The 9,355-nt window shown below is 54.9% G+C and overlaps 1 protein-coding gene across 1 annotated transcript in view; it reads left to right on the top strand.

The window, feature by feature from the left end:
- Positions 1-1,385: 1,385 nt before the first annotated feature.
- Positions 1,386-9,355, top strand: part of LOC137423039 (PCNA-interacting partner-like) — a gene marked incomplete at both ends in the record, with an annotated part of 86,043 nt that continues 78,073 nt past the window's right edge. The window contains 2 exons of the mRNA XM_078769221.1: positions 1,386-1,529; positions 1,900-2,064. Of these exons, the coding sequence (XP_078625347.1) occupies positions 1,386-1,529; positions 1,900-2,064 (309 nt within the window). The remainder of the gene's footprint in view (positions 1,530-1,899; positions 2,065-9,355) is intronic.

Here is a 9,355-nt window from a genome sequence, read left to right as displayed (position 1 = left end):
TTACAAAAATAGACCCTACACTGTTGTATGGTTGATTTGGACTCTTTGATTCGCAGAATGGCACGTCGAGCATCAAAAAGTGAAGCATGGCACTAGTCCTGAAGAAAATTGCTCTTGGCAACGCACAGGGTGTATGGGTGACGTGCATGGAAAACACAAGTATCGGCTGTAGCTGAAACCGAGTCGTAAATGACAATGTGCTCTCAGCTTGCAAGTTTGACTTTTTATTTATTTATTTTTACTTTAATTTGTTTTTATATGCAAGATATTTAGTGGGAGATTCGAGAGGTGACCAAAGTTAAAAAGTTAAAAAGGTAACGTGGCGACAGGTGGACACAAGAAGCAGAGGAATAAACAGAGGAAACGGAGAGGAGAGTCGGGGAGGAAACAGAGTGACCTGAAAGTAAGAAGTTTTTACTACTCTAATGCCCCCAATTATAGGTTGGGTTATTACTACTTTAACCACCCTAAATATTCCCACCTCGTGGGTCGACATTGGAGAATGGGCCTGGCTCAGTCTTTCTGGAATAGGCTTCCCAGGCCTGATGCTTGACTGAAAGTGATTTGAGGAAGAATTGCAATTCGTTCATGGTGCTGGTGATAACTCCCCTACCCGTGATGCAATGCACCATGGGATCTTTAAAGTCCACCTACAAGCAGTGTAGGCAGACAGCTACTCTACCATAAAATCTGCCGGATAGTCAGTCGGTGCCCTGCATTTATCCATCGCCCTGCTTGTGAAACACCAGTATGACAGTTTTAAGCTGGGTCAAGATTAAAACACAAGTCGACAGCTAGGGTGCGAGTGTGCCTACCTGGAAGCTATCCTTCCAGCCCCATATTTGTTAAATAAGGTGAGTAGCATCCCGACAGCACATCGCTTGGCTGCACTGTACCCTGGTGTAAATTTCACGCCTTTTCTGATTTAAAAAAAAAAAAAAAAATTTGATGATTGCTAATATTTTGATTTCAAATGACACATTGTCATTTTTTACCAAAAAATATTTGAACCCCTCCCTCCCCCCCACCCTCAATTTATATATGTACTCGTCATTGCGGTCTTTTGAAACACCTACGTCATTGTTTTGCAGTTCTGTGAGAAACGTTTCAGGTCAGTAACACATTTTGAGTGATACGGAGAGTCAGCTGCATGGGAGGGTGAGGGAAGGAGATTTATTTGCAACATCCATCAACTTGAAGGAGAGTTCAGCAGCGACTTATTGGCACAGACTTGACCGTGGCTTCCATGCTGTTCTGAAAAATTGCCTCGAATTATGTTTTGTATACATTGACTAATTTATTTTCAACTCGGTTATTTTGCACTCGATGCCGACTCGAGGCTTTAAGTCATTCTTTATGTGTTGACTCGTTTATTTTCACTGCAGTTTGGAAAGATCGCAAAGCCCTATTGGAAACGTTTCTCGGCTTTGGCTCGCTGCCTGAAACCTTTTGCCCTCTTTATTCGTCGGAACTTTTATGGCAAAATGCATGGCAGACACAGAGCACGTCCCGCTCACCACGAGGGCTTGGTGCCCCGTCGGTGACTGGGCCGAGCACCCATTGCGTGCCGCAAATATCGGCCCGACCTTCGGTGTTCCTCTTTGTGTACAGCAGATGACAAACTCCGCCGTGGTATTTTTGTTTGTCTTTCGCCACATGTGTAATATATCTCTTGTGGAAAGCAGATCTGCCTGCACATGATCTATGTCTGATCTACCCCTGGTTTTTTACCATTGTAACTTTTTGTTGGAAGTTGCTTTTTGGCATCATGCTGTGAAGGATGTGCAATTGGATGCTTCAGTCATTCTCCACAAATGCCACGGCAACAAGCAACACTGCCACCATCACTGCTGATCACCACCACCATCACAACAATGACTTCCTCCTCTTTTTTTTCAGACTGCGGCACGGCGGGTTATTTGTGCTTACATTGGCCTTCTGGTGAATATGAAGGATGACCTCTCTCTGGCCGTCGTTCTCAATGTTCCTGAGCGTGGTCTGGATTGCCAGGCCTTCACCACCCTCAAACATGCAGCTCAAAATGAGGATACTTCATTTTTCCTGGTGCGTCTGCCATTGACATTGATGTCACTTATTTATGAGCTTGCTGCTTTTATCGCTTTGATATTTGGTAGTTATCTAACTCGCTCACCACTGATGTTATTTTTTTTGAATAGATCCTTTTTCTGCTTGTCAATCCATTATAATCAAAATTATTGTGCATATTATTGATTACTCGCAAGAGTACCATGCTTGGGGTGGGTGGCTTTGACAGGCCCCTCCGTTTTGGGGAGGGGGGAAGGGAAGGAGGAAAAAACTTACCCGTGCAAAGAGTGCTTCATAACCTCAGTGTTGCCCAGGTAAAAAAAAAGTTTATTATAATACTGTGGCGGACACGAAAGCTCACTGGCGTGAGGGCATCATCCCGCGCACCAAGTGGGCGGCGGCCACGCCCGAGGGGTAGGCGTGGCCGCGGGATATACACCGGGTGTGCAGCCCGGAGCGCTCCAGTGCTACAGTGGAGTTCTCGTAATAAATATTCTTTGAACTTACCGCGTTGTCCGCTTCCTCCTTGCTATACAAGTAGCGCGCGTAGCACCGCGCTTCATTGGTGACCCTCCGACGTTCTGGTCAGCCGTCGCTAACCTCCCGAACCCGCCACAGCAATGGCAACCAACGCGGTCCAAATCAAACTCCCCGAGTTCTGGGAGGCTCAAGCCGAAGTTTGGTTCCTGCAGGCAGAAGCCCAGTTCCGACTTCGAGGCATCACGGTGGACGAGACCATGTACTGCCACGTGGTCGCCTCCCTCGGGCGCGGCACGGCCGCTCGCGTCGTGTCGGTCCTGAGGAACCCACCGGCCGATGGCAGGTACGAGGTGATCAAGCGTCTCCTCCTCGCCACGTTCGGCCTCACGGTGGACGCACGGGCCGACCGCCTCCTGGACCTCCCCGAGCTCGGTGACATGCGACCGTCGGTCTGCATGGACCATATGCTGTCGTTGATGGGCGACGAAACCCCGAACGCTCTATTCCGGGCGTTATTTCGACGCCAGCTGCCGGCACGAGTACGCCTCGCCTTGGCCGGTTCTGCGACGACGGAACCCCGAGCTCTCGCTGCCGAGGCCGACAGGTTCTTCGCGGCTTTGGACAAGCAGGCGAATTTTGGCGCGGCCGTCGCGAATCCCGAGGCTGAAGCACACCTCGTGGCTGATGCTGATGCACACCTTGCGGCCGCCGCCACGCCCCGCCCACCACCGCCGCCGCGGAGAAAACCACGGCCTCCGCCGCCAACCTGGTGTTTTTTCCACGCCCAGTTCGGTCACGAGGCTCGGCAATGTCGCCCGCCATGCTTATTCGGCAGGTCGGGAAACGCCCGGGCCGGCCCTCGGTAGTGGCACTGAGCGCCGGCCGTTCAAACAGCCTACTGTTCATTACGGACACCTTATCCGGGCGCCGTTACCTGTGCGACACGGGAGCGCAGGTGAGTGTCGTTCCCGCTGGTACGTCCGACAAGCGGGCCGGGGCCCCGCGCTGCTTGCTGCCAACGGTACGTCCATTCGCACGTACGGAAAACGCTGCCTTTCTCTGCGGTTCAGAGGGCAGGTTTTCCGGTGGTCGTTCGTCACTGCCGACGTGCCTATGGCACTGCTTGGCGCGGACTTCCTCTGTGCCAATGGCCTGTTGGTGGATGTAAAGCACAGAAGGCTTGTCCAGGCTGAGACGTTCAGCTCGCTCGCTTGCGTGCTGCCCGCCTCGTTGAGCAGCTCCCTGAGCGGCTCATCGAGCGGCTGGCCAAGCGGCTTGCTGAGCGGTTCGGTTCCGGCCAGGTTCATCTGTACGCTGTCGGCAGCGAACGAATTCACCCACCTCCTTGCCGGCTTCCCAGCCCTCACGCGGCCCACCTTCTCGGCGGGGGCCGTCAAGCACGGGGTGGAACACCACATCCCCACCGCCGGGCCACCGGTCTACGCCCGGGCATGCCGCCTTGAGCCGACGAAGCTCGTGGTAGCTAAAGCGGAGTTCGCTACTCTGGAGCGGCTCGGCATCGTGCGGCGCTCCGAGAGTGCTTGGGCGTCGCCGCTCCACATCGTGCCAAAGCCCGGCGGGGGATGGCGACCGTGGGGGACTACCGGCGCCTCAACGACGCCACCACCCCCGACCGCTACCCCATCCCCCACATTCAGGACTTCTCCGCACGGTTGGCGGGCATGTCCTTCTTTTTGAAGGTGGACCTCATACGCGGCTACCATCAGGTCCCCGTCAGGCCGGAGGACATCCCGAAGACGGCGGTCATCACGCCATTCTGACTTTTCGGATGCCCTTCGGATTGAAAAATGCGGCTCAGGCGTTCCAGCGACTAATGGACAGCATCTTGCGCGACTTGGATTTCGTCTATGTCTACCTGGACGACATCCTCGTCGCCAGCGCGTCCCGCGAAGAGAGCACCTTCACCATCTCCGCACGCTTTTCGAACGTCTGGGCCAGCATGGCCTCATCGTGAACCCCGCCAAGTGCCGGTTCGGCGTCGCCGACATCGACTTTTTGGGGCACCGCGTCACCAGGCACGGGGCCGTCCCCCTACTGGCCAAGGTGGAGGCGGTGAAGGGGTTTCCGCGCCCCCGCATGATCAAGGGGCTCCAGGAGTTCCTGGGCATGGTAAACTTTTACCATCGGTTCGTGCCCCGCATCGCCCAGCTCCTGCTCCCCTTGCACGAGGCCCTCCGAGGGAAGCCGGGCAAAGGTGACGTTACCTGGACCGAGCAGATGGACGCGGCGTTCGCGGGCGCGAAGCTCGCCTTGGCTAACGCCACCATGCTCGCGCACCCAGCGCCCGATGCACCGATCGCCCTCACCACCGACGCCTCGGACTATGCGGTGGGCGCGGTGCACGAGCAATGGGTGCGTGGTGCCTGGCAACCGCTGGCGTTCTTCAGCCGGCAGCTTCGCCCACCCAAACGCCGCTATAGTACCTTCGACCGCGAGTTGCTCGGGCTTCACCTGGCGGTCAGGCACTTCCGCCATCTGCTCGAGGGCCGTGCGTTCACGGCCTTCGTCGACCACAAGCCACTGTTCTTCGCGATGGGCAAGGTCGCCGAGCCGTGGTCGGCCCGGCAGCAGCGTCACCTCTCGGCCGTGTCCGAATATACAACGGACATTCAGCACGTCGCGGGGAAGGACAACCCGGTGGCGGATTGCCTTTCCCGGCCCGTCGCCCACGCAGTCCACCTTGGCATCGACTATGCCCAGATGGTGGCGGAGCAGGCCGCCGACCCCGGCGTCCAGGCCTTGCAGACCGCCGTCACGGGCCTCCGCGTCACCGAGGTGCCGTTGGACGGCGCGGCCCTCTTGTGCGACATGTCCCTCGGGCGGCCTCGCCCCATCGTGCCCGCGGGCTGGCAGCGCCAGGTTTTTGACGCCATCCACGGCCTGTCCCACCCGGGCACGAAGGCCTCCCAGAGGTTGGTCGCCGACAAGTTTGTCTGGCATGGCCTCCGGAAGGCCGTCCGCGGCTGGACCCCAGGACGTGCCTCGTGTGCCAGCGCGCGAAGGTGCACCGGCACACCCAGGCCCCATTGGCCCCGTTTACGGTGCCGGAACGTAAGTTCGACCACGTGCACTTGGACCTGGTGGGACCTCTGCCCCCCTCGCGGGGTTTCACCCATGTCCTGACAATGGCGGATCGCACCACCCGGTGGCCGGAGGCCGTGCCTTTGGCGGCGACGGCGGCTGACCGCGCAGGCGTTCATCGCCACCTGGGTCGCCCGGTTCGGCGCCCCCTCGGACATCTCGTCCGACCGCGGCCCCCAGTTCACCTCGGAGCTCTGGAGGGCGGTCGCGCGGGGGCTCGGGGTCCAGCTGCACCAAACCACGGCCTACCACCCCCAGGCCAACGGCCTGTGCGAGCGGTTCTACCGCTCGTTGAAGGCCGCGCTCCGGGCCACCCTCCGAGACGGCGGCTGGGTCGACAGGCTCCCCTGGGTCCTGCTGGGCCTCCGGATGGCGCCCAAGGACGACCTGCGTGCATCCGCGGTGGAGTTGGTCAACCGCTGCGGGTGCCGGGCGAGTTCCTCCCAGACCCCATGGCACCATGGTCCGCGGCGCAGGAGCGCTCCGCGCTGCAGGAGACTGCCCTGAGGTTCGCCCCGGTGTCGACGGCGCACCACGGGCACCTGCCTACGCACGTCGCCCCGGAGCTTCGCACCGTGGAGTACGTCTTCGTCCGGCACGACGCCCACCGGACACCACTGCGGCCCCCGTACAACGGGCCTTTCCGCGTGCTGGAGACCGGGGTGAAACATTTCACCTTGGACATCAGCGGTACTCCCGACCGCGTCTCAGTGGATCGCCTCAAGCCGGCCCACCTAGACGTGGACCACCCACCGCCGGTGGCTCGGCCCCCACGTCGGGGCCGCCCCTCTGCGGGCGGACCCCCGGCACCGCCCAGGCCCGCCGGCACGCCGCCCCCTGGTCCTGCACCCATCCCGGGTGCAGCCGGAGGCATCCCAGCTGGCATCCCTGCACCCCGGACGCCGCCAGTCGCCAGAGGGCACTTCGGCCGGGTCATCCGTTTGCCCCGCAAACTGGCCCTCCAGGTGCGCGGGAATTCTGGGGGGGCACGTGTGGTGGACACGAAAGCTCACTGGCGTGAGGGCATCATTCCGCGCACCAAGTGGGCGGCGGCCACGCCTGAGGGGTAGGCGTGGCCGCAGGATATACACCGGGCGCGCAGCCCGGAGCGCTCCAGTGCTACAGTGGAGTTCTCGTAATAAAGACTCTTTGAACTTACCACGTTGTCCGCTTCCTCCTTGCTATACAAGTAGCGCGCGTAGCACCACGCTTCAATACCTTCTGTCACCATCAATAGGTGGCGCTACACGGTACACATTTACATAGAGAATTATGCCCCTCTCCCGGTCCCCCACAGCCCCGAATGAGGCCGCGGCCACATAGCCTATGTTGCCCCCCCCCCAGGCAAAGTTGTATTTGTACCCTGAGTAAAGTATAAAAGCGTTTATAGCTGGAGTAATAAAAGCGTTGCTCAAGCAAAAAAGAAACATTAACATATTTAAAATGAGGGCAAATATAATGGAAAAGCAATTGCATCCAAATCAGAATCCATCACAAATATCAAATCATCATTTTACCTTCCAGTTCAATATATGCTGGTGAATGTGCCGTTGATCACATTTCTGAGTTAAGTATGATGACATGACGTTCAGGAAGTAGAAGAAGCCTTACTACCAATTTTGACCGCTTCCGGAATGGTTTGATTATTCGTCTTCAAATGTCTGGTAATTTTGTATTTATTTATGCGAATGTGTACTTGCATATAACTGTCATTGATCAAAAAGGCTTAGGCAGTATAGAGCGATTATATTTTTAAAAAAACAACCCCAAGAAACGAACTTTTTGCAAAAATGTAATTATTTTTATTTATTATTATTATTATTATTATTATTATTTTGCCTAAAACACTCCCAGGCACTCACTGATGAACCTCTGAAAGTTTGATGTAGATCCGTTCAGCCATCTCTGAGAAAAATGGCGACACACAGACAGACAGAAACACACACACACACACACACACACACACACACACACACACCAACAGCTCTCTTCAATAGTAGATTAACCTCGTTTGTTTTGGGATCATATGGATCATTGTGGCCTGTTGGCCTTTTTTTCCTTGCAAAAAACAACCCCAGGCTTAATTTTTCTTGGAGGAGAGTTGTAGGGAACCGGATAACTACATCATGACTTGACGGAACTAGATAACTATACACATATCAAATGTCATAATTTATGTGCATGACCATCTCCCACACTCTCAAACACTGAGCTGCACTGAACTGCCCTGTTCCCCCTACCATATAAACCTTTAATAACCCCACGACTGTGCAACAACGTATGCCGATTGGCTTGCTGCCCAGCTTATCATCACTTCTAGCAATTGCTCACGGCTTAAGTCCTTGAGACCAAAGCCTCAGCGCTGCTCTTACCATCAATACAATTGCAGGGTCTTGCTTTTACTCCTTCCTCGAGGTGAAGGGTGTAGGGGAAAATTTAGTGGCTTGCGGAGCTGGTGGTACGATTTGTAAAGCACACGTACAGAGATTACGTCAGTAATGATTTAGAGGATTATTGAGGGGGGATGGTGGGGGGCTTTTAGACACATTACGGAGGTGTGCGGTCATGTTTGTCAGCTCCTCAACAAACGTCGACACCTGCCATATCAGTTTTACACAGAAACCGCACACCTATGCTCAACGTTTATCCTGCATCTTCAAATATATTGTTACGGATCTCGGTCGTCGGCGCTCCAATTATCAAGGGGGGGTTAATTCCCTTGTCTTTTTATCTGGCCGACCCGAGTCCTTAGAAGTTATAACGTCCTTCCCGGCGCAGCGTTAGATAGGGTTTGTTAGGCCTAGGGGTTCACTACTACCTAAGTACCAACGCCGGCCAGAAACGAGGGAATAACTCCCGCTCGAACCACGGATACGATGGAAAATGCCGAGCGGTTAGCAATCCGCAATCCGAGCTATTACCAAATGACTAGACCCGATTCTAAGCAGTTTCCAATCGTGCCACGCTTACCCAATGAAAGAAAGGATGGATGCGATCGGATTAGGGGAAACCAAGAAAGAACAAGGTAATTTATTCACAGATATACAGAAAGAAAGAGGAAATGAAAGGGATGTACAAAAGAGGAAGAGGAAGAAGCAGCACACAGGGCAGTCTTAAAAACAGTCTTAACTTATTACCCCAGACAAACATACACACTCACACGGGGGTTGTAGCTGGTAAGGTGGAAGGTCCGGCAATGAGGTCCAGGCTCCAGTTGACTCCGGTCCAGCGGTGAAACCTGGCAGGGCAGCTCCCCGCGTAGTTGGACGAGAGCGGACTATATATATATATATATATATATATATATATATAGCGGGGGGTGGGGGGGGGGGGAGGCTGGTGTCCTGCAGTGTATGTAATAAATGCATGCGAGTGCCAAACGCACCCTCTCCAAGGTTCTCTTGAACAAGCGCGCCCTTCTTTCAATTGTTCTTTGATCAGCGCACGCTCCCGACAAGTCCTTTGCAAATGTGCGCTCCTGGATCAGTCCTTTCAATGCGGGCGCTGCCGTATGAGTCCTCTTTCAATGCACTCTCCCGACCAAGTCATTTCACATGAGCGCCACTGAATAAGTCCTTTTACAATGCAATCAGCGTGCTCTCCCGACAAAAGTCCTTCCACATGAGCGCCGCTGAATAAGTCCTTTTACAATGCAATTAGCGCGCTCTCCCGACAAAAGTCCTTTTTCATGAGCGCCGCTGAATAAGTCCTTTCACAATGCAATCAG

Source organism: Myxine glutinosa, unplaced genomic scaffold (assembly GCF_964187855.1).
Source record: "Myxine glutinosa unplaced genomic scaffold, kmMyxGlut1.1 SCAFFOLD_1704, whole genome shotgun sequence".
In the NCBI taxonomy this organism is placed as follows: Eukaryota; Metazoa; Chordata; class Myxini; order Myxiniformes; family Myxinidae; genus Myxine; species Myxine glutinosa.
The sequence above is the reverse complement of the archived record's forward strand: the minus strand, read 5'-3'. Positions and strand labels throughout refer to the sequence as shown.